This window comes from Alligator mississippiensis, chromosome 4, assembly GCF_030867095.1.
Source record: "Alligator mississippiensis isolate rAllMis1 chromosome 4, rAllMis1, whole genome shotgun sequence".
NCBI classification, from domain to species: domain Eukaryota; kingdom Metazoa; phylum Chordata; order Crocodylia; family Alligatoridae; genus Alligator; species Alligator mississippiensis.
In genome coordinates, this window is record NC_081827.1 from 1,878,586 (window position 1) to 1,901,326 (window position 22,741).

Sequence of the window (22,741 nt, forward strand, 5' to 3'; positions counted from 1 at the left end):
CTGGGGCTGTGTCGGGGGGCGACTAGTTTTGTAAAAAGGTCTCATTATGGTTTATCTGGGCTGGTTGGGACAGGGCTGATCCTGCCTCAGTTTCCAGCTCCGGAGCCCTCGAGGGTCCTTCCCCGGGGGCTGCCTCTGAAGGAGTTGACCAGAAGAAGCCGGAAGCGCGGCGCTGGCCAGACAGCTGCGTCGTTAGTTGATATGTTGGATTGGTAATGCTGTGTCCTAAGACTCAGGCGTATTTCCAAGACTGTTTTTTAACTATGCCAATGCGTCACTGCAGTCGGCACGCTGCTTCATGCCAGGCGTGCTTTACAAATGCCCTGGAAACTCACTCTCATTAGGAGAGGTTGAGAGGCCTTTGGGTTTTGCTAGATTTGGGAGTGGTTTATTTAACAGGAGCCTAGACTGAATGAAAGCCATGTTGTGATTACAAGACATGAGCAGAAAGATATATGGAAGTGGTGTTTTTGGCACTTGGACAACCATGAAGACAACCAGATCTGGAAACCTGGACTGCCAGGGAAGAGGAGATGCCACCCTTGGTGCCTTGCTGCGTACTTGCAGTCTGTGCCTGCAGCGGCTTTCAGGGTCAGTCCTAAAAGCAGCCCCCGCCCAGCGTGCACCTCCTGTCCCTCCAGCACGTTCTTGCACAGCCCTACGGACCTTTACTTGGAAACCTCGTGGCAGCACCAGGAGACGGGAAAGCAGGAGCAGCGGAGACGGCGCGTCGTGGACCGCATCAAGACCCCGGAGCGCAGACCTCCCACCCCTCGCCTGCCTTGCCGTGTTACTGCATTACACTGAGGCAGTCCCTGGGGGCCAGACGCAGCTCCCCACTTCCGGCTCTGTCCCTGAGCTTCTCTGCCCAGACTCAGCCCCGGGGTCTCTGTGCTCCCCTCGGGGTGCTTCCCCTTCAAGTCTCTTCCTTCTCAGGCCTCCAAGTCTCCAAGCCAGTTCCCAAAAGCAAATCTCTAAATGCCATTTTCAAGCTATCTGGGGCTTCATCTGCCCCAGCCTTGACCCCCTTTTCTCTACCGGAGCCCATGGTCCTGATCCTCTGCCTCGGACCTCAGCTCCTGGGCTTTGGCCCTTTGCATCTGTGCCCAGAGCCGGTCTCATCCTGCAGAGCACACCTGGTGCCTGCGATGGGGCCTCCACACCTCCCCGGTAGCCACAGCCCAAACCACCCATGCAGCTCAAATACAAAGCACCAACTCAGACGGTCACAATTCAGGTCTCCACTACGGCTCCTAACCCCGGTCTGGGCTGTGGGACAGACTCAGCCCCAGAGCTACGGGGCGACTCTGCCCCCGTGCAGCCTTCCCCGCCCCTCTCGGCTCTCTCCTCGCCCCGGGACCCTCCGGCTGGAGCCCGTGCCTCCCTCCCTCCCACGCCGAGCCCAGCTCCTCGCGGGTCTGCAGAGCCGACGCTCTGCATCAGGGTGCGGACGGGGTAAAAGAGGCTGCAGAGGAGGTAGATGCTCAAAGGGAAGTTTATTGATTCAGAGTAGGGACGTGGCGGCCGAGGACACGGCTCCATGGGGAAGCAGAGAGGCCGGATCCACCTGACCCCGGGGCCCGGGAGCTGTCGTGGCACAGGCGAGCGCTGCCCTAGGCCGTGAGTTTGCAGACAAATGCTTTCTTGTCGTCGCAGGAGGTGCTGCCCCACGTCCGGTACCCTGGGAAGAGGAGCAGGGGGAGTGCTGGGGCCGACTCTCCCTGCCCCACGCCCCTCACCCCACAGAGACACGGCGGCTGGGGTGGACATGGTCCACGAGCAGCCGTATGCTTATGGCTCGGCCAGCTACATCTGGGTCCCAGGCCAGCTGCAGGCAGGAGGCCAATCCCCACCGAGGGTGCAGGACCGGGGAGAGGGGCCGTGTGGGGACAGGACACTGCCTGCCCCCCTCATCCGTGCCCCGGCCCCGCACCTGCTGCTCACCTGAGTCTTCCTCCAGCATGACGCAGAGCTGTTTTCTGGGAGAGACCTCATCCGAATCCGAGTCTGAGTCCGGGTCCGAGTCCAAGTCGTCATACAAGTCCTCCAAGCTGTCCTTGTGCCAGGCCTCATAGTCTGCAGCGGAGCCGTCCATCCATTGCCAGCTATGGTCCTGCAGACACGGGGTGGGAAGGGAGTGGAGATGCACTGGGACAGACACGGGGGCAGCCTGGCACGACGGGCAGCCTGGTACCGAGGACTGGAGGGCTGGCAGCGCACGGCCGTATTTAAAGGGGGCTCTAGAGGGCACGTGCGGTCATACCGCTGTCCTGGGAATACTGGTCGAAATAATAATAAAACCCAAAATTGCCCACCACGGGGCAAACACGACGGGCTGGGGAGGCATCAGCGTGGGGGTGTGAACAGAGCAGAGATGCTGCTCACACAGACACGGTTTGCAAAGGAACAGCATGGGGCTGGCGGGGGCAGGACGGGCACAGGCAGGGCGGAGGGCCAGGGTGCAGGAGCCCATGGTACAAGGTGGCACTTCCCTGCCAACGACCCCCTGAGCCCGGGAGAGATGGGCCGTCTGGAGCTGGGGCCTTGGCGGCCGGAGGTGGGCAGACACTGGGCACTCACCCCCGCCGGCAGCCAGAATCCGATCCAGACGTCGTCGCCGTCCTCGTCCTTGTCGCTGTGCGGCTGATGGCGGCTGACGAGGGCGGCGACGGCGCGGTGCTCCTGCTTGTCGTGGAGGGAGGCGAGGTGGCTCCCCTTCCCCAAGCGCCGACACCAGGTCTGTGATGAGGACGAGGCGGCTCAGCCCCACGGGCAGCAGGAGGGGAGAGAGCGGGAGGCGAGGGGCCAGGCCGACAGCAGGTGCCGGAGCACAAACAGGGGCTGAACCCCGGGGGCTGATAGATTTGGGGCAGCAAGGATGGCTCTGGCTGATGTGCCAGGGACATGGGCACGACGAGGCCAGGCCGGCAGATGCTGCGAGGTGGGGCAGAGCCGTCACCGCCGCACCGAGAAGGCAGGTGTGTGGGGCGCCGGCCGGAGCTGTGCACACAGCCGGCAGAGGAGGAGGAGGGCAGTGTCCCTGCAGCACGAGCCCCTCGGGGTGGCTGCTTCACTTCCCCGCTGCCCCCGGGAGTGCCTTGGGCCCCCGAGCCCACTGCGTCCTGGTGCCACGACCGCTCCTCAGCGCCCTTCCCGCAGCCCCGGCCCCGGGGCAAACTCACCTCGGCACGCATCCAGCTCAGCTCTTGGGAGAAGTACCTGTAGCAGCCGCCGTCGGAGTTGTCCCAGCCCTGGGGACAGCTTGCGCCTTGAGCCCCTGCCCAGCCAAGGGGACAGGGGAGGAAGACACCGTGGTGAGAGGCCGTTTCAGGGCCAAATTGCTGCTTTCCTGCAGCCCTGACAGCACCGGGGTCCATGCGGGCATGCACGGCGGCCAGGCACCCCAGCCCTGGGGCTGCAAGACTCAGCGGGGCTCCCCCCGGTTCCCCAGCAGCCCCTGAGCCCCAGCCCTGGGCAGGGGTAGGGGCTGGGTTTGCAGCTCCATCTCCTCAGGGCGGCTCCGGGCCCCTTCGTCCGCCAGCCCCCGAGGTTGTGGACTCCCAGCACCAAGGTGGATCCTAGACCTGCGGGTCCCTGCACCCGCCCTCCGCAGCCTGGGGCAGGGGAGCCCCGTGCAGCCCAGCTCCGCAGGCCCCAGGGACTCAGTCTCACCCGTGCCCGTCCCATTGCCCCTGGGCTTGTGCTGAGCTGCCTGGTGGGGCTGGGTGAAGGGACCTGGGGGGAAGGGGCTGTGGGGACCCCGCTGTGCTGGTCTCTCCTGCCCGACGGTCCAGCTCGGAGCAGGGGACAGGACTCACTGGCCAGCGACAGGTGGAGCATGAGGCAGCCGAGGAGGCCGAGGCTGATGCCAGTGACCGGCCCCATCTTCTCACGTCCCTGGGGGGAACGCGTGGGAGACGACGGGCGATGGGGTGGGTGCAATGAAGGCAGCCGGGCCCAGGCCAGGAGCTGAGCATTGGCAGCAGAGGAGAGATGGTGAGGGGCACTGTGCCCAGTCCCCTGGGCTGGAGGGGACAGGATCCGGCCTCCCGGGGCATGGGGGTGGTGGCAGCCCTGGGTGCAGGGCCTGGGAGAGAGATGCCCTCACCTGTCCGTCCGTCTGTCCGTTTGGCCCACGGGGTGCAAGTGCTGGGGCCAGTCGTCGGCTGCTGGGGATTTATAGTCCCATGCAGGGGAGGAGCCCGTAGCCCCGCTGCACAGGACCCGGGCGTGCAAACCTGTCACCGGATCCCAAAGCAAACAGAGGCAGGAATCCGCCCGCCCCAGCCAGCCTCCCGTGGCCCAGCCCGGCCTGGGGAGAGCCACAGTCCCCCACCCGTGGCCCCCACTCCAGCAGCAAGTCCCTGCCGAAGCCCCGTGCCCAGGAGACCGTCCCTCACCCGCAGGGCCCGGGCTCTGCGGCCCCAGGTGTGACCGCGAGGCAGTGGCAGCAGCGGTCAGAGAGGAAAGCAATGGTCAGGCTGGTGATGCTGGTGCCTGGGGACCCACGGGAGATGCGAACATAACGGGAACAGGCACTGCCTGTTGTCCGAGTCCAAGCGGTGACATGGCAGAGCGGGGAGGTGACAAGCAGCACAGCAGCAGACCCGGCAGAGAGCAGAAAATAGGGGTGCAAATCAGATAGAGAGCAGGGAACAGAAAGTAGAGCAGCAGACAGCACAGGGCAAGGGGGGCCGGGCAGGGAGAAGAAAGCGGAGCAGCAGACTGGGCAGCAGGCACAGGGCTGGGAGCAGAAAGCAGAGCCGCAGACCGGGTCCCCAGCCGGCAGAGCAGAGGGGTTGCAGCACTCTCCCTGTGGGCCCAAACCTCAAACGTGTGCCTGCAGAAGGGACGACGTGCCGTGGCGGCCCGTGGTGGCAGGGCTGGACACTGAGCCACGAGCCCCGCTGCTGTGTTACCCAACCGGCTCCCAAGTCTGTTCTTAAGGCACCAGGTCATGGGCAGTCTCACCTAATGGTCAAGCCACAGAGGGCAGGCAGGAGCCAGGGTCTGAGTCAGGATTTGGGAGGGAAACCCAAGGGCAGAGTCCAAAACAGGCCCGGCCGGGGCTGGGACCGGCGCGCGGAGCCAGAAGGCCCGAGGGACAGTCTGCAAGCCAGAGTCCATGGGATTGCACCAGCGTTGCTGGATCTGGACCGAGCCCAGACCTCGGACAACTGGGCAGGCCCAGTTTCCTTCCACGCTCGCTGCCACGTTCCCCATGCAGAGACCTCGCTGCTCAGGTCTTCCTGGCTGACCCCGCACTGACTAATCCCTTACAGTAACTGCCCGCCCAGGGGATTTTTATTCCCCTCCCTCCTCTCCCCACAGGGGTTTTGCAGTTGACAGCACCGTGAATCCGGACAGACCAGTTTGTGAACTCCAGGTTCCTTTTAGTTATTGCTACCTGGGTGTAACATGGCAAGAAAAGCAGGGGGGCACCTCACACCAGCTGGCAAAGGGTCTCGGCACTGCAGACTGCATGGGGAGGAGCCGGCTTTGAAGCTGGGATCCAGTCATTGATTTATGTGTCTATTGATTATCGTAGAAGCAGGGAATCCCAGGAAAGTCAGGCTGGAAGGGAGCGGTGGGGTCACAGCCAGTCCAAGCCCCAAAGCAGGGTGAGCCCTGTCTAAACCAGCCCAGCAACAGGATGTAGCCCCTGGCATTGCCCCAGCCCCTTCGATTTCTGCAAAAGCTCAGGGCAGCTTACAATAAAGGAGAACCATGGTGCACTGCACGGAGGCAGGCTCCAGCATAAAGCAGGTAGCGCTGTGGGCAGTGCCAGGGCTGGGGTGGGTGGGAGTGGCTGAGCCACTCCCTGCTTTGTGCTTGGGTTTCCCCAGAATTTGCAGACAGGCTCGGTGACGCCTGCGTACCAGCTGCTTTGACCGCAGGGCTGGTGCCTCGGGCTGGTTGGACCCAGCAGCACTTGCAGGGCACTTGGTGTGGGACCCAGGGTGGGGTGTGCAGGGCCCATTCCCCCAAGCAGCTCGCAGGCAGCTGGGAGGCAGATCCGAGGCTAGCCGAACTAACAGAACAGCAAGAGCGTTAAAAGGACAGGGGGTGTTAATGCCTCTGGAGTGAAGAGTTTAGCAGGAATTGGGGAGATGCCAACGAGCCACGAACTCCCCCAGTGCTGCCCAACTAAACATGTCGCTGCCTCGGCAAAGCCGTCGGTGTTGATCTTTGGGTGGAGCAGGAAGATAGGGGTGCAAGTGCCCCAATGCACCCCCTGCACCCACCCCTGCTCCAGGCCTGGGAGGGCACAGAGCTCCTCATGGCACCACTCCCTGATCCCCACATCGGACCCCCAGAACAGGCCCTCCTTGAGGGCTGCCAGGGGCAGATGGAGGGGCTGCACTGGGGCATTCCCCCCCCCCCAGCTTCCTGCTCCGCCCAGAGCTTGAACCCAGCGCGGGGGGAGGGTGCCTGGACTTCACAGCTCACTGCCACCCCCCGATTCCTGCTAAACTCTTCACTCCCCAGGCGTTACCACCCCGCTCTTTGCTTCAACAGGCTTGCAGTTGCACCCCTCCAACTAGCCTCCTCCTGCTCCTGGTAGCCCGCAGCCTGGCAGGTGGTTTTTGGCTCCTTCCTGCGCAGCTGCATTTGCACTTCCGTCCCCGGCACCAGCAAAAGCAAAACTCCTGGTTTCTAGGCAAAACTCCCGGTTACCAAGCAAAACTTCTGGTTTCTGAGCAAAACTTCTGGTTACTGAGCAAAACTTCTGGTTTCTGAGCAAAACTCCTGGTTTCTGAGCAAAACTCCTGGTTTCTGAGCAAAACTCCCGGTTTCTGAGCAAAACTCCCGGTTTCTGAGCAAAACTCCCGGTTTGTGCCCCACTGGAGAAGGCTGAAGCAGCAAAGGGAGGTGCTGCGGCGCGTGCCCTGCACCCCTGCTCCGGGGAGGGCGGCCCGAGGCGGCGGGGATGGCCGGTTGCCGGGAGACCCGCAAACAATGGGCCGGGCCGGCTGGTGCCTCCCGGCCGCGCTGCCCGTCAGTGCTGCGGCCGCTGCCGCCGGTGCCAGCGCCCCGCGGGTCCGCAGGTGAGCGCCCCGGCTCCGCCCGGCCGGATCGGGCCCCGGAGCCTCTTGCCCCGGGGCAGCTGCCCCCCCAAGCCCCCCCAGGACTGGCCCCGGCCGGGGTTGCTGTGCAGCTGGGCGGCAGAGGCGGGAGGACCCGGCCGGGAAACTGCCCCAGCCCCAGCCCTCGGGTGTCGGGGCCCCGCGGAGGCTGCGGGCGGGGGAAGAGCAGGAGGGGGACCCCCCCAGCCCGGCTCCCTGCGGCAGACCCCCCTCGGGCTGGGGCGAGCCAGGCGGGGGTCTCACGAGGACCCTCCAGCCCCAGACGCCTGTGAACCGTGGCGGCACCCCGGGGGGGCGGGGGGCAGGGGCTGCGGACCCCATCCTGCCTAGCCGGAGGGTTTGGTGGGGCCGCGCCCGGCTGAGGTCACAAAGGGGCTTTCACCTCCCAGCTCTGCAGCCCCCTTGGGCACTGCCGGCCTCAGACCCAGCTCAGCCAGTTTGCCCGACTTCCCAAGGAACCCGCTCCAGGCTGAGACCCAAAGCCATGGGGCTGGGGGAAGCCCGCAGGCAGGACCCTCTGCTCCCCGAGAGGGAGGGGTGCTCCGGCCCCAGCCGGCGCTGGTGGGGTGCACCCGCTGCTCCTGCCCCTCTCTCTGAGCGGGACCTGGGCACTGCCGCCCACCCCTCGCTGGACTCAAGGCCCCCACCCTGGACTTGAGACACCCCACACTAGACTCGGGGCACCCACACTAGACTTGAGACCCCCCACACTGGACTCAAGGCCCCCCCCCATAACTTTTGTGAATTGAGTGGCACCAGTTTCACTTGTCTGCTTATCTCCTCACACCTGGCAGCACCCTTCAAAGGCCCTGGCAGCACCCCAAGGGGCCCCAACCCCTGCTTGGGAATCACCAGCCAAGGGACGCTGGCGTGGGAACGCTTGGCCTCAACAGCCAATGGCCCCCTGGCATTGGGGGAACAGCTGTCACCTCCTAACACGGCTTCTCCTCCCCTTCGCAGCTCCGAGACCGTGCCGAGCGCCCAGCATGTCGGCTGATGTGTGGGTGGGCCCATGGAGGCCCCACCGGCCCCGCGGTCCCATCGCCGCGCTCTACAGCAGCCCCGGGCCCAAGTACGGGCTCCCAACAAACGTAGGTGAGAGATTCACGGGAAGGGTGCCTGCCCACCCCGAGGGACTGTGCGTGAGTCAGGGCTGTGCTTGAGTCAGCCCTGGGCTTGGCACACTCGGCCCCGCGACCGGCTGTGTCTCTCCTGGCCCCGCAGGCTACCAACTCCACGACGCGTCCCGCTTCCGGGCACCCGCCTACAGCTTCGGCCTGCGCCGCCTCCAGCAAGAGGACGACTGCTCCCCCGGGCCGGCCTACATGCTCCCCGCCAAGACGACCATGAGGGGCAAGGACGGGACCCCCGCCTACTCCATCCACGGCCGCCCCAGGGACCTGCAGAGCTTCCGCACCCCCGGGCCAGGTCAGCCCTGCCGCCAGCCCGGCCCCCGGGGCACCGCGGGGCCGTGGGGCAGGAGTTGGCTGCAGGAGCAGGGGTGGGGGGCTGCTCCAGCCCCAGCTGGGGGCACTGCGGGGCTGGGGGCAGGAGCCGGCTGTGGGGGGAGCTCCCAGCTGCCCCAGCCCTGTCAGGGGCGTGTGCAAGCAAGGCCACCCCTGGAACCCGGCACCACCACCTGCCTGTGTTGCAGGTCGCTACTACCCAGAGAAAGCTGGGAAATGGGCCTTTCCTACGGCCCCCATCTACTCCCTGTCCTCCCGCACCAAGGAGTTCTCCAATGACCAGACGCCAGGTAGGATGGGCAGCACGGCGTGGTGCATGCCAGCCCCCCTCGCCCCTAATGCCCCCTCCATCCTCCCCTCTGGCTGGCTCCTGCCTGCCCTTGGGGGTACTCAGGTCTGACCCATTGTCCCCCCAGGGCCTGCTGCCTACGGGCTCCCCCCGATGATGGGGCCCAAAGTCATTGGCAAGAGCTCGGCCCCCAACTACTCCATCCTCGGGCGCAGCCTGATCGGTAGCTTCTGCGAGGACTTGTGCAAAGTGAGTGGTAGCCGCGGGGCCAGAGTGGGTGGGTGGTGTGGCGTGGCATGGTGTGGCGTGCAACATGAGCTCTGCTCCACTCTCCCCCTTGCACAGACACCAGGCCCCTGCAACTACCGTGCGGTGGACTCCAACGTGTACAAGACACGGGCACCCCAGTTCAGCATGCTGGCTCGCAACATGCTCCCCGGTGACAACACTCAGAAGCCCGGTCCGGGCACCTACAGCCCTGAGAAGGTGAGGGGGGAAAAGGGATGCCTGGGCTGTCCAGGCAGGGGAGCTGGGCATGTGCTGGGCAGGAGGGAGACCCCCCTGACACAGGGAGTGTGACACAGGTTGCATGCTTGATGCCACATGTGCAAGGGTGATGGGTGGGGGTACAAAGGAGAAGCCAGGGCTGCTACTGGAGGGTGGATCGGAGATCTCAGGTGGGTGTGCATGTGTGTGCATGTGTAAGATGGGGGGGTGAGGTCCCCTGAGGGAGGGGAGTGTATGGATGGTGAGGACAGGAGATGAGAGGTTATGTGGAGTACGTGTGCACACGCATGTGTGACATGCACAAGCTCATGCAGGATTGCAGCAGAGAGACAGAGCAGATGAGATCACATGCTGCTTGTGTGCCTGGGTGGTTTGTGTGCATGCAGGTGCATACATGTGCATGCATGTGAAATGCATGAGCTTGTGTGATTTGCTACGGGGAGCAGGCATGCACAGCTGCAGCAGGCATGTGTGGGTGTGTAAAACAGGGGAGCCGTGCCCTGGCACGTCCCCCCTCGCACCTGCATGATGACACCAGTGCTGCCCCTCCTTCTCCCCGCAGTACTCCCAGCACCGTGGGCAGACCTTCGGCATCCGCCACTCGGACTACCTGGCTCCTCTCATCGTGGACGTGGCAGATTAACCATGATGCGCTGGGTGGCCTGGCACTGCCGTGGGCGCCCAAGTAGGATGGGCTGGAGAACAACCGGGCATTCGTACACGTGGGCTCCTGGTGCTTAGTGCCGTCGCAGCGGCTCCTCCAGCCCCGGTGCACCCAGAACCAGGGGCTGGTCTCCCTCCGCCCTCCCCTTCCACCACACGCTCAGCCCTGGGGTGGACCAGGTCAGCTCGGCTCCGTGGCCTTGGTGGCCTCTCTCAGGGCCACGTGACCCAGGGACCCCAACATCCTGGCTGCTACATGGGGAGACCGGGAGGTTGGGGCCGGCAAACACCAGCTGTGCCAAGCCAGCCACGGACAGGTCTCCCCAGGGTGCCCAGGCCCCCCTTGCCCCTCCTCACTGGCCTCTCTCTGAAGCCCACATATGCCCCTGCTTCAGCCACCCCCTTGCCCCATGAATCACAGGGACGTCGGGCTGGAAGGGACCCCCCAAGTCACATCTAGTCCAGCCCCTGCTCAAGGCAGGATCCTCCTTGCTTGAACCAGCCCAGCCACGGGTCTGTCGAACCCGCGCTGGAAAAGGTCCACGGATGGAGAACTTCTCCGGGCGCCTGTCCCGATGCTTGACCTCAGTTTCCCCAGCTGCAGCTGGAGTCCGTTGCTCCTGGTCCTGCCCCCTGCAGCCATCTCCATCGTCTCTGCCTTCACCCTTCAGGGATTTGAAGGCTAAATCCCCATGAATAGCCCAATTCATCCCGCACGAGCGGCCGGGCTCTCCTCCATGCTATTCCCCACCCCAGCAGGTCAGAGAGCGTGGGAGGCATCAGGAGACAGCCGGAGGGGGAAGCGCGGAGGGTTTTCTCTGCCCCCCTGCCTGTCCTAGACAAGGATGATGCCGTGAGCGCTGTTCCTCCACCGTCTCCGTTCCAGGGCTCCTGCATGACCCCTTGTCTGGGCTCCCCCTGCCCTGGGATGAGGGGTCTCCGAGTCCCCCAGCCGCTCCTGCAATGCTGTGGTCACCAGCCTTGGTCTGGTTTCTTCTCACCCACCCTCCTTGCCCGTTGCTGCGGGTCGAGCATGCCCCTCGACCCACAGCTCCAGGCAGCAGCTCCACTTGGGAAGGGCCCCTGTGAAATGGGAACGCAGGGGTGGGCTCCCCTGTGCTGGTGACAGCTTAACACCCCCCACGCGTGCACACACACACGCTCCTGCTGGCTAGTCCCCGGCTGACACAAGCTGTGTTTTCTGCTCCCGTCTTGCCCTGGCTGCTCACACTCAGTAGCTTCCTACCATCCCCTCTGTGTCCTCTTCGGCACGGCTGCCCCCCAGGACACCGTCCCCGCGGTCCTTGCATGGAGACCTTGCATTTGGCTGTGCTAGGAGTCACGTCACTGAAAGGAGCCCCGGGCAGAAGCCGTTCGGGTCCATGCGTACGCTGCCCCCGCCAGCCGTCGTTTACCCCACCGGCAATTTTGACATCAGCTGCTAGTTTTACCAGCCGTGATTTGATACGGTCTAAAGATGATGAATAAAATCCTTGAATAGCATTTAGCTTCCCTTATCAATCGCCTGCATGTCCTGTGTGCTGATCGCTCCCCCTTGCTACCCCTTTCCCTGTTTCCCATTTGCTGTAGGCTGGGAGATGTTTCTATTTCTGCCGTGATTTCCCTCTCATCCTGGATGGCTTCTTCCCCAGGGAAATCTCCTGTGGGCACAGGTTGTGCTTTGCTGGGCCTCGAACGATGCATTTCAGTGCTTTTCCAGCTCTCACTCACATGCTTGGATTTAAACTTTTCCTCTCACTCAATTAAGCCCTGGGTTGCTTCCAGCCTCAGGGAACCTCCAGGGCTGAGATAGTGCAGGGCATTTGGGTGTCTAGTGCCCCTTGTCCCCCAGTGGCAATTTGGTGCCTATATCCCTTGGGGTCTATGGCCCAGCTGTCCTCAGCACTTATACCAAGTCCACCTGATCATGATACCTGCAAGCTTCAGAAACCATCAGCAACCTGGAGGATGGGATGCGGTGCACCCTCAGCAAGTTTGCAGATGACACCAAACTGGGGGGAGCAGTAGATATGCTGGAGGGTAGGGCTAGGATGCAAAGTGACCTGGACAAATTGGAGGATTGGATCCAAAGGAATTTCATGAGGTTCAACAAGGACAAGTGCAAAGTCCTGCACTGAGGAGAGAGTAATCCCCTGCACCGGTGCAGGCTGGGGGTGACGGGCTGGGCAGCAGCTCTGCAGAAAAGGGCCTGGGGGTGACAGGGGGCAAGAAGCTGAACAGGAGGCTATGGGCTGCTGGTGCTTCGCTGGGAAACATGTCTGCGTCCTGGGAGCCGCGCGAGTGATGCGGTGCGAAGTCCTGCCCAAGAGCTCCAGCCGCAGCCTGCCAGACCGGGCTGCTCAGTGCGTGGACCTCCTCGTGCCACGTGTCTGTGCCTCTCCTCCCTGCCATGGCCAGCGCCTCCTGCTCCTCTCTTCCCATCTGCATCTCCTTTCACGGCGGCAGGACCACCATGAACTTCATCGAGGCAGCGCTGCTCATCCAGGGCTCTGTCTGCATCTACAGCGAGAAGGTGAGCGCCCAGAGTGAGGGCCGTGTCAGGCCCCTGCTCCCAGAGCCAAGCCGCGGGCGCCGTGGGGAGCTTCGCCAGGCTCAGCAGGGACCGAGGCAGGGCCCAGCCTTAAGGCCCGTTGCTTTATCCGGGCAGGTGGAATATCTCTACTTGCTGGTCTACCGAACCCTCAACTTCATCTCCAACAAGAAGTAAGTCAGGGCCCAAGGGGCCTCTGCTGCCGACTGGGCTCAGCGCTGGGGGCTCCCCCAACGCCCCTGCAGCCAGCTCGGCCAGCAGATCTGTGCCCCACCGGTGCAGTCCTTTGCCCTCCCCAAGCCTCTTCCGAGCCAGGGCCTTGCAGCGTGGCGCGGGGTCAAACCGGTCCCTGCAGCACTCGCTGCCCTTGGCGGGGGGAGAAGCTGCCTCTGGTTTGTGGTTGGCAGCAAAGTGACCTGCCAGGTCCGGGGAAGGAGGCGCTGGCAGAGCTGGGAGCCAGTGCCCCACCGTGTGCTGATGCGCAGCTCCAGGCGTGGGGTCTGCTCCCCCGGAGCTGCTGATCCCCGGGCGATGCAGCGCTGCACGAGGCTCATGGGCATCCCTGGTTCCCTTTAAGGCCAGCTGGCAGGGATCCAGGATTGTGGCCTTGCTTTGTGGCTGCGTTGCGCAGCACCGCTGTTGCAATTGTGTTGATGAAGCAACACGCTGGCATCGCCCAGTCCTGGGGACCAGCGTCTGCTGTGGGGACCCCTGACCTGCTGCCCCTCATGTTGGCAGGACATGCCTGCTTCAGTGCCATGCCACGTGTCTCTGCGGGAGCATCCTCCTTGCCGCATGCCCCCGACTGTCCCCGGCGCTGCCCGAGGCGCTCCCCCATGTTGTCTCGGGGCTGGTGGCAGCTGCAGCTGTTACCGAAAGCCCGGAAGAGCGAGGCTGTCACTACCCTGATGTGAAACTAGCACCAGGCTTTTGCCCCACAGCCGACTTCCCCAGTGAAACCTGCTGTGTCAGACATTGAACAACTTCATACTATTTTGCCCATGCCGTGGTATGTGTGCTTTCTAGAGCCGTCTGGGACCTCGCTGTACAAAATAGTCCGGGGGATCCGGTCTCCTCCCATCCTCCCGACGCGGCCGAGCCATCGCACCCCTCTCTCCTGGATGGTGGTTTCTAAGCGTGTCCGTCCCATGCGCTCCACCACCTCCGTGCTGCATGTCTAGGCAACAAAGAGTCAAAATAACCCAAAGAGACCGCTTGCTCCATCGGTCCTGGAGTCATGACAGTTATATGGATGCTTTATTCAGATTCATAAAACAAAACCTAGCCTTCTTGAGCAGCTTGACAGCGCCTCCCGTGCTTCCTTGGCAGTGCTAGGAGGAGTGCATGGACTACCGCCCTGCACGGGGCAACCGGCTGCACGGTGCTAACCCCCAGTGCACAGCCACACACGGGTGCCTCTTTCAGGCTGCCTTGGCCCCCTCCTTCTGCCCCAGCCCCAGCCCCAGCCAGCCCGGGCTGCATTGCAAAGCCCCATCCAGCCAAATAGGAGCCGGCCTGGCTCGTGGCAGACACGTGTGGCCCGCCCCACGGAGGAGCGGCTCAGGGCAGGGCAGGGCAGGGCAGGGCAGCCCTTGCCCTAGTCCCTGCCCCTCCTCCGCGGGGAGGAGCCGCCCGCCCGCCCGCCGGTCCGTCGGTCCGGGCCATGGAGCCGGCGGAGGAGGATGCGGGCGGCTTCCCGCGCCTGATCCAGAAGAAGCGGGACGGCGAGCAGCTGCAGGCGGCCGAGATCCGGCGCCTGGTGCGGGGCGTGTGCGGGGGCAGCTTGCAGCAGGGCCAGATCGGTGCGGACCGGGCCGGGGGCTGGACGGGGCGGGCGAGGCGGGCGGGGGTCCGGGACCCGCACCCACGCGCGATCCTCCGCAGGGGCGCTGCTCATGGCCGTGCGGCTGCGGGGCATGGACACGGGCGAGACGCTGGCGCTGACGCGGGAGATGGCGGCGTCGGGGCGCGTGCTGGCCTGGCCGCGGGGCTGGCAGCCGCGCCTGGTGGACAAGCACTCCACGGGCGGCGTGGGCGACAAGGTCAGCCTGGCCCTGGCCCCTGCCCTGGCCGCCTGCGGCTGCAAGGTAAGCCCCGCCGCGCCCGGCCCAGCCCCGACCCCATCCCGCGTGCGGCACAGCCCCGGGGTACAGAGAGCCGTGCCCCCGCTGCAGAGGAAGGGGAAACCCCCCAGTGCACCAGTCTGAGCAGGGGGGAAATCCTTCCCTGCCCCAGTGCAGCGGGGCTGAGCCTGAGACCCTCCAGCCGGGACCCTGCGGGGTCGGTGCTGCGCAGCCCGCAGCACCTCTGGGGGAGGCTGCAAACCCCCCGACACATGGAGCAGAAAGGGGGTTCCCTTTCCCCGGCCAGCCCACAAAGGAGGCTGGGAGCAGGAGGCATCAGTGCCCTGCAGCGGGAGTCCTTGCTCCCGCACCCCCTTTGGGAAATCCTGGGCCTGGCCCCAGAGGCAGGAAAGGTGGCAGCCGTGTGCTCGCACCCCTCCCAGAGCTGCTGCCAGCAGAGATGGGTGTCCCCAGCATCCACATGCCCAGCACGGGATCCCCTGCCCTGCCCTGCCCTGCTGCCCCTCACCAGGCCCCATGGGCCGCTCCTCCACCGCCAGGTGCCCATGATCAGCGGGCGCGGGCTGGGCCACACCGGGGGCACGCTGGACAAGCTGGAGTCCATCCCAGGGTTCAACGTCTCCCAGAGCCCGGAGCAGGTGAGGGGGTCGTGGGGGGCAGGGGAGGGAGCATGAGCATCGCATGAGGAGCCGTGGGGTGCATGCCTTTGGCTCTGGGGGAAGCATTTGCCATCTAGGGAAGCCGGGCTGCAGGGCTGAGCCCAGGGAAATGAGGTCCTTGCTCCCAGAAGTGGCGGAGGGGGAATTGAACCATCAGGAGCTTCCTCTCCAGCGCTTCCTCTCCGGTTCCAGTGCCAGGTGGCACGTGTCACGATTGGGGCGTTGCTCAAATAAGGAGCTGGGCTACAATTGGCCACGAATCATGGGGGTATATGTCATGGGGACCCCCGGCCTGGGGGCAAGGCTTGGGGGAGGCTCAGGAAGCTGGGCTAGGCTGGCGGCACATGGACCATGGCTCCTTGGGACACCCATGCACAGATCCCTGCAGCTGTGAAGCCGGGCTGGAGTAGCTGGGCTGCGGCACTTCCCAGTGCGGTGAAAGGTCATGGAGCTCCCCTCAAAACGCATGCCCTGCCCTGCTTCTTCTCAGTTGTGGGGCCAGATAGGAGTGCAGGGGAAGCCATGCACCAGGCTTGGGGTGCAAAGGAAGCCTTGCACCAGGCGGGGGTTGCAAGAGAAGCCCTGCACCAGGCTGAGGTGAAGAGGAAGCCTTGCACCAGGCAGGGGTGCAGGAGAAGCCTTGCACCAGGCAGGGGTGCAGGAGAAGCCTTGCACCAGGCTGGGGTTGCAAGAGAAGCCCTGCACCAGGTAGGGGTGCAGGAGAAGCCTTGCACCAGGCTGGGGTTGCAAGAGAAACCTTGCACCAGGCTGAGTTGAAGAGGAAGCCCTGCACCAGGCTGAGTTGAAGAGGAAGCCCTGCACCAGGCAGGGGTGCAGGAGAAGCCCTGCACTGGGCTGCAGTGTCTGCAGTGCCACCCAAAACATGAATCTGGAAGCAGCTAATCCCTGTCTCCCAGTGAGAGGGTGGGGAAGGCAGGACAGGGAGGCTTTGCCTGGGAACGAGTTGCCAGGGGAAGAGGAACCGCCAAGGAGGAAGCCTCGGAGGGAGGGCACGTGAGCTGATGCCGGCCCCTGCTCCAGGCTGCAGCAATGTACAAGGCGGCAGGTGCAAGGACGAGGGAGCAGGTGCCTGTCCTGGGCGCTGTCCTGGCAGGACAGAGGAGAGGTCTTGGACGTGCAAAGTGGCCACCGGGAGAGAGGGTCTGGAATTGCCAGTGCTTGCGCTGCACACGCAAGTGTGGAAACCACTGCTCCAGGGGCATGTGGGCAAGGGTCAGCGGTGACCCACCAGGAAGGGGACAAGACAGAGCAGCAGGTGGGCAGTTGGGGAGCCGGCGGGAAGGCCGAGATGGACACATCAGAGCAATCCCCAGCTCTCCAGGAGTTGCCTGCGGCAGACGTCCCTGCTGCGCGTCCTTGCTCTGGGAGGCAGGAACTCCTGCGAGAGGACACGGGAGGCTGTGCTGCCTCCTGGAGATGGCCCCATCAGCCTGGGCTGGAAAACAGTCATTGGGCAAGTCTCTGCCAGTGGCTGCATGCATCGCATTGGATTACACAACTTAGATGCCTGCAGGGATCTTACAGGGCCACAAAGCAGCCGAGCTGGAGAGCAGTGGGGGAGTCATCCGGGCCGGGCCTAGGTGCTGCCCTGCCTTAGTCACCCCAACATGCATCTGTCTACCCTGCTCTTAAACCCCTCCAAGGATGGAGACGCGGCAGCTTCAGTGAGGACAGAAAGTCCCCCCTCGCCTCTGCTACAGTCGAAGCCATCGTGTCCTGTCCCCAGGGGACATACACAGCAGCTAATTCTCCATCTTATAGCAACCCCTTCTTGTGTCAGAAGCTGTTGTCCAATCCCCACCTTCTCTTCTCCAGACTAGGTCACCCTAAGTGCCTTCAGCCTTTTCTTACAAGTCTTCACCTCCGGGCATTTTTGTCGCTCTGCGCTGGACTGTTTCCAATCTGTGCACCTCCTTGAAGCAAAACTGGACACAGGACTCCCCTTAACCTGCATAGGATGGTCCTGCCAATACCTCCCTTTTGCAGCCACGCCGAACCAGTGGCTCCTATTCAGCTTTCCATCCACTGAAACCCCTGAGTCCTCTTCTGCATGGCTCTTCTCCAGCCAATCGCTCCCCAGGTCTTATCTGTGCCGCCCGCAGTGCTGGTCTTTGCCCTCGTCCCGGCTCAACTTCACCGGACTGATTTTTGCACTCGAGGAAAGTCAATTGCAAAAATCAATTGCACTTGATTTTTGCAGTTGGCTGCAACCCTGTCCCCTGCCACACCTGCTCCCAGCCCCCCTCGGCACGGCCTGCAGATCTGCAAAGCAGGCCCTCAGCCCTTTCTTGCAAGTTGTTAGTGCAGATATTAAAAAGTACAGGATCCAGGACAGACCCCCACACGGTACCTTCCCCTGTTAGGCATAAGCCATTGAGGACTGCGCTTGGAGCACAACGATCCAACCCGTTCTGCATCCCCTTGCAGGACTTCCACCTAGCCTGTCTCCTTAGCTCATTAGTGAGTCACAGGAGACAGGGTTGAAAGCCTTGCTATAATCACTTATCACAAATCAAGGTGCATCACGCTTGTCACAAGGTGCATCGTATACGAGGAAGGTCCTAGTGGTATTTATAGAGCAAGATGAGGCAAAAAACACTGGCTCTGCTACCAGGCTGGGCTTTTGGACTCGTGGAACAGGGTCAAAGATCAACAGTTAATCAACAGCAGCAGCAGGAGTGCTTGAGAGGCCGCGATGGCCCCGAGCCAACCCGGAGAGCAGGCCGAGGGATCCCAGCAGCGGGAAGGCAAGGTGTCTGGGGCTGCTGAAGAGCTGACAGTGACCCAGCAAGATCGATCCTGCACCCGCTGCGATGGAGCGGTGACTTGGACCTGGTTGTGATGGATAAAGACTAATTTTTAAGGAGGCTTAAATGCTTCCAAGGGGCTGGACAGAAAATGTCAGAGGGAAAACTATCATTAATGCCTGGCAGCATCTCTGAGAGGAGCTCTTTAGAGACGCATTTAAAAAGAAGAGAGGTTTGGTGGAGAGCCGCTCATTTTGGGGCAAAGCGAAGGCAGTAATTAGAGATATGAAAGCAAAATATAACACGTGGCGCAGGAGGCTCAAGAGACAGCAGAGGAAAGTGTGAAGTTGTGATCCAAACCGCCTCCCAGTGCACACCAGTCTGCGCAAGGGGGAGATCCCTTCTTGCCCCAGTGCAGCGTGGGGCTGAGCCTGAGCCCCTCCAGGCAGGACCCTGTGGGGTTGGTGCCAGCAGGAGCCCAGCGTTGCAGGAGGATCTTGCCCCTTGCGACCAGCCAGACCCCTACGCACCAGCAGATGGGCACGGGGGCCAGGCCGAGCTGTGGGCTGCAGAGTCCTGCTCCCAGACTGCTGCTCCCCGCACGGTGCCCCAAGCTGCACCCCAGCCAAAGCCCCGCTCACTCTGCCTTGCCCCAGTGCATGCCCAGAGCCTTCGGCATGGGCACGGAGCTGCAGCAGGCACTGGGAAGGCGGCCAGCCGGAGCTGCGCTGTGGTCCCGTTCCTGGGTGCTTTCAGGATGTGACATGGGTCCCTGGAGCCGCTCCGTGCCGCTACCCCTGAGCTTTGCGCCTCAAACCGGAGCAGGGCGGGTGCAAAGGCCAAGGGATGTGGCCGTGCAGGGGGCTTGGCTGGTCCCTGCCCCAGCTGCAGGGCACATGGGGGGACAAGGGGCGAGGGCAGACACTGAGGAGCGGCTCTGGCCACAGATGAGGCAGATCCTGGAGCAGGTGGGCTGCTGCATCGTGGGGCAGAGCGACGAGCTGGTGCCGGCGGACAAGGTGCTGTACAGCCTACGGGACGTCACGGCCACAGTGGACAGCCTGCCCCTCATCACAGGTACGGGGCAGACTCCACACGGCTGCACCGCGTGAGGGGAGAGGCCGAGGTGGGGGCAGCGCTGGGCTCCCGCACCCCAGGGCTGCCCCGGAGAAGGAGGTGTCTGGGCTCCAGGGCCTGAGCGACCGCCTCGGCCTGCAGCCTCCATCCTGAGCAAGAAGGCGGCGGAGAACATCTCGGCCCTGGTGCTGGACGTGAAGTTTGGCAGCGCCGCCCTGTACCCTACCCTGGAGAGTGCCCGGCCCCTGGCCCAGAGCCTGGTGAGTACCAGGCAGCAGGGGGGACCTAGCAGGCTCTGGGTTTCCCCCCACCCGGGCACCGGCCACTCTCCTCCGCCCTGCAGGTGTCGGTGGGCAGCCAGCTGGGCATCAAAACCGCGGCCGTGCTCAGCGAGATGGACGGGCCCCTGGGGCAGCGTGTGGGCCACTCACTGGAGGTGCTGGAGACGCTGGAGTGTCTGCACGGCGGGGGCCCCGCGGACCTGCGTGAGCTAGTCACCACCCTAGGTGCGGACCCGGGGGTGGCGGGGCTGCCGGATCCTGCACCCCTTCAGCCCAGCCGCCCTTGCACCTGGGGCTGCAGCAGCAGTGCCCAGCCTCGCTCTCCCCGCGCAGGGGGCTGCCTGCTGTGGCAGTGCGGCGCAGCCGAGTCAGCGGAGGCAGGGTCCGGCTGCATCGCGGCAGCGCTGGACGACGGCTCGGCGCTGCGCATCTTCCAGGCCATGCTGCAGGCGCAGGGCGTCGCACCCAGCGTGGCCCAGGCCCTGTGCACAGCCACAGAGGAGCAACGCTACCAGGTGCTTGGCCGGGCCCGCACCCAGGAGGAGCTGCTCGCACCCCAGGACGGTAGGCAGGGGCCGAGGCCGGGGCAAGGGGGGACGGGGAGAGTCCCACCAGCTCCTGGGGCCTAGGCTGCAGCTCAGCACCACGGGGCAGTGCCAAGAGCTGCACTGGGCACGGGCTGGAGCCTGGCACAGCCCCGGGCTGACAGCACACCCCTACTCACTATCCAAGCCTCGTTACTGGCAGAAACGTACGTGCACACGTGTGCAGACACGTGTGCCTGTTGCATACACAGTATATACTACAATGCACGTGTTGTGCATACGCATTTGCACATCTACATGTGCATTCACCCATGCAGTCATGCATGTGTGCACTTACACACGTGCCAGCACGCACAGATGAAGGCATGCACACGCATGTATACAGGCTCGTGTACACATGCACGCTCCCCAGCCCCCCAGCCCCGGACCCACAGCCCCACCACGGCTGGAGGGGCCGTGGTCCAGCCTCCCCACCCTTCTCCCCTTACTCTGCCATTGGGTCTGTCTCAGCGCCCCCGGCCCGGCCCAGCGACTCCATCCCCCCAACCCCTGGGCTCTGGGGCTGCTTGGCCGAGGTCAGTCCCCATGCCTGGCTCCCATCCCTCCCGACCCAGTCCACCCGGGTGACCAGGTGCACACTCTCCCGGTGCTGGGGTTGGGGACCCCAGTGACGTGGGCTTCCCCCGACAGGCACGGTGCAGGGCATCCTGGCGCTGCCCATCGCCCGCGTGCTGCACAGCCTGGGCGCCGGCCGCACGCGCCAGGGGCAGCCCCTCAACCCCCGCGTGGGCGCGGAGCTGCTGGTCACCGTGGGGCAGCGCCTGCGCAAAGGTGACGCAGGGCAGGGGCCAGGCGGGCTGGGGCCGGGGCCGGGGCCAGGCGGGCTGGGGCAGGACTGACCCTGCGTCCCCCCCCAGACCAGCCCTGGCTGCGGCTGCACCACGAGGCGCCGGCGCTGGAGGCGGGCGCGGGCCGGGCGCTGCGGGACGCGCTGCTGCTGTCGGACGAGCCGCCCTTCGCGCCGCCGCCCCGCGTCCGCGACCTGCTGCTCCCGCCCCCGCCCTAGAGCGCAGCGCCCCGCCCCGCCCCGCGCACGTGTGTCCGCGCCGCCCAACCCGCCACAGCGCCGCCGCGCCACTGCGCACGCGCCACGGCTAGCCCCGAGAACTGCGGGGCACTACGCATGCGTCCCGCGGGCAGGGGGTGGGGCGCGGGCTCCGGCTCGGAAGTGCTACTTCCGCAAGTGTTGCTGGGGGAAGCGCTTCGTGACCGCCCAGGCGGAGAGGGGCAGCACGGGGCTTGGGGGGCAGGTGAGGAGTTGGGGGGGGTACTACGGAGGGGCGTGGGGGGCAGGTGGGGAGTGGGGGGCTTGGGGGGCAGGTGAGGAGTGGGGGGCACTACGGGGGGGGCAGCACGGGGCTTGGGGGGCAGGTGGGGAGTGGGGGGTACTACGGGGGAGGATGGAGGGGCTGTGGGGGGCAGGTGAGGAGTGGGGGGGTACTACGGAGGGGCGTGGGGGCCAGGTGGGGAGTGGGGGGCAGCACGGGGCTGGGGGTAGGGGCAGGTGGGGAATGAGAGGCACCACGGGGCAGGTTGAGCATCAGTCCAAGGCCCTGCCCCCCCGCCCCCCCAACTCACACCCACACGCACGCACGCACTGTGGCCAGGGCAGCGCCCAGCCCGGGGCTCCCTTGTCTTCCAGCCCAGGATGCTGCCGACCCTGCTGCTGCGGCTGCGCAGGGCCGCGCACGCCTGCGCTGCGCTGCGACGAGGGTGCCCCCCGCGCCCTGCATTGCACACCTGCCCTTGGCCCAGCCCGAGGCTCCCAGCATGGGAGCCCCTCGCCAGCCCCGCGCGAGCCCTGTCTGGGCGGGCAGGAGCCGGGGGCAAGGCCCCGCTGCCCCTGCGGACGCGGCTGCTGGTGGCGGTGCTGCTGGGGGCCGGCGGGCTGGGCACGTGGCTGTACCTGCGCCGGGAGAAGGAGCTGCAGCAGTTGGAGCAGCGGGTGGAGCAGCTGCGGCACGTGGCCGTGGGCCAGGGAGACTTCCAGCTGGTGGACCACACGGGGCAGCCGCGGCGCAAGGCCGACTTCGCCGGGCAGTGGGTGCTGCTCTACTTCGGCTTCACCCACTGCCCTGACATCTGCCCCGAGGAGCTGGAGAAGCTGGTCGAGGTCGTGCACCTGCTGGAGAACGACTCCCACCTGCCGCCCGTGCAGCCCATCTTCGTCACCGTGGACCCCGAGCGCGACGACGTGGCCGCCATGGCCCGGTACGTGCGGGACTTCCACCCGCGCCTGCTGGGGCTGACGGGCAGCCCTGAGAATGTGCGGGAGGTGGCAAAGGCCTACCGCGTCTACGCCAGCGCTGGGGATCCCGACGTGGATGGCGACTACATCGTGGACCACACGGTGCTCATCTACCTGCTGGCACCGGACGGGCTCTTCCTGGACTACTACACCCGCGGCAAGAGCGAGGCCCAGATCGCCCAGAGCGTGCGGCAGCACATGGTGACCTACCGCCCTTTCAACCAATAAACCCCCTGGCCCCAGCCTCTGCTCCTGGTCTCCATCTCGGCTCCTGGCCCTACAGCAGGCCACAGCCCCGAGCCCTCTGTGTGGGCACGGCCAGCCCCTGGCATGTGCTCTCCCTCCCTCCTTTGCACGCACGGGCTTGTTGTGACACGACCTGCGGGTAGAGCCGTACCAGCAAGAGTAGGAGCCAGCTGTAGTCTCATGCCTGGTCCTCCTGGCCCTGCAGCCTA

The 22,741-nt window shown here is 64.7% G+C and overlaps 4 protein-coding genes across 5 annotated transcripts; 3 read left to right on the plus strand and 1 right to left on the minus strand.

Annotated features, from left to right (window-relative positions):
• Nucleotides 1-1,477: 1,477 nt before the first annotated feature.
• LOC132249921 (struthiocalcin-2-like) lies at nucleotides 1,478-4,258 on the minus strand. Its single transcript, XM_059725596.1, has 6 exons — nucleotides 4,109-4,258; nucleotides 3,819-3,969; nucleotides 3,183-3,277; nucleotides 2,581-2,739; nucleotides 1,945-2,113; nucleotides 1,478-1,681 (listed from the first exon to the last, which is right to left on the minus strand). The coding sequence occupies exons 2-6, from the start codon at nucleotides 3,883-3,885 to the stop codon at nucleotides 1,614-1,616; spliced, it is 558 nt and encodes a 185-aa protein (XP_059581579.1). The 5' UTR covers nucleotides 3,886-3,969; nucleotides 4,109-4,258; the 3' UTR covers nucleotides 1,478-1,613.
• Nucleotides 4,259-6,943: 2,685 nt separating this feature from the next.
• Nucleotides 6,944-11,516, plus strand: CIMAP1B (ciliary microtubule associated protein 1B). The gene is made up of 7 exons (XM_059725597.1): nucleotides 6,944-7,049; nucleotides 8,049-8,183; nucleotides 8,313-8,516; nucleotides 8,743-8,844; nucleotides 8,971-9,092; nucleotides 9,189-9,329; nucleotides 9,913-11,516. Exons 2-7 carry the CDS (start codon nucleotides 8,075-8,077, stop codon nucleotides 9,991-9,993), a joined length of 759 nt encoding a protein of 252 aa, XP_059581580.1. The 5' UTR covers nucleotides 6,944-7,049; nucleotides 8,049-8,074; the 3' UTR covers nucleotides 9,994-11,516.
• Nucleotides 11,517-14,171: 2,655 nt separating this feature from the next.
• On the plus strand, nucleotides 14,172-21,060 carry TYMP (thymidine phosphorylase). Of its 2 annotated transcripts, XM_019490098.2 has the most exons (9): nucleotides 14,172-14,366; nucleotides 14,449-14,651; nucleotides 15,188-15,286; nucleotides 19,023-19,152; nucleotides 19,294-19,412; nucleotides 19,496-19,658; nucleotides 19,767-19,997; nucleotides 20,669-20,809; nucleotides 20,896-21,060. In XM_019490098.2, the coding sequence occupies exons 1-9, from the start codon at nucleotides 14,228-14,230 to the stop codon at nucleotides 21,042-21,044; spliced, it is 1,374 nt and encodes a 457-aa protein (XP_019345643.2). In that variant the 5' UTR covers nucleotides 14,172-14,227; the 3' UTR covers nucleotides 21,045-21,060. The 2 variants fall into 2 exon arrangements, with proteins under 2 accessions (XP_019345643.2, XP_059581585.1); XM_059725602.1 differs by lacking the exon at nucleotides 20,669-20,809.
• Nucleotides 21,060-22,529, plus strand: LOC109283760 (protein SCO2 homolog, mitochondrial). Its single transcript, XM_059725603.1, has 2 exons — nucleotides 21,060-21,288; nucleotides 21,681-22,529. The coding sequence occupies exon 2, from the start codon at nucleotides 21,687-21,689 to the stop codon at nucleotides 22,512-22,514; it is 828 nt and encodes a 275-aa protein (XP_059581586.1). The 5' UTR covers nucleotides 21,060-21,288; nucleotides 21,681-21,686; the 3' UTR covers nucleotides 22,515-22,529.
• The last annotated feature ends 212 nt before the right edge of the window (nucleotides 22,530-22,741 follow it).

Bases quoted from the DNA above. Each gene is read 5' to 3' on its own strand.
- LOC132249921 (XM_059725596.1), bottom strand. From the start codon at position 3,885: ATGGGGCCGGTCACTGGCATCAGCCTCGGCCTCCTCGGCTGCCTCATG. The intron at 3,278-3,818 runs GTGAGTCCTGTC...TTGGCTGGGCAG, and splicing joins GCTCCACCTGTCGCTGGCCA to GGGCTCAAGGCGCAAGCTGT. The intron at 2,114-2,580 runs GTGAGTGCCCAG...CCGTGTCTGCAG, and splicing joins GATTCTGGCTGCCGGCGGGG to GACCATAGCTGGCAATGGAT.
- CIMAP1B (XM_059725597.1), top strand. From the start codon at position 8,075: ATGTCGGCTGATGTGTGGGTGGGCCCATGGAGGCCCCACCGGCCCCGC. The intron at 8,517-8,742 runs GTCAGCCCTGCC...CCTGTGTTGCAG, and splicing joins CTTCCGCACCCCCGGGCCAG to GTCGCTACTACCCAGAGAAA. The intron at 9,330-9,912 runs GTGAGGGGGGAA...TTCTCCCCGCAG, and splicing joins GCACCTACAGCCCTGAGAAG to TACTCCCAGCACCGTGGGCA.
- TYMP (XM_019490098.2), top strand. From the start codon at position 14,228: ATGGAGCCGGCGGAGGAGGATGCGGGCGGCTTCCCGCGCCTGATCCAG. The intron at 19,153-19,293 runs GTACGGGGCAGA...CTCGGCCTGCAG, and splicing joins CAGCCTGCCCCTCATCACAG to CCTCCATCCTGAGCAAGAAG. The intron at 19,659-19,766 runs GTGCGGACCCGG...CTCCCCGCGCAG, and splicing joins TGAGCTAGTCACCACCCTAG to GGGGCTGCCTGCTGTGGCAG.
- LOC109283760 (XM_059725603.1), top strand. From the start codon at position 21,687: ATGCTGCCGACCCTGCTGCTGCGGCTGCGCAGGGCCGCGCACGCCTGC.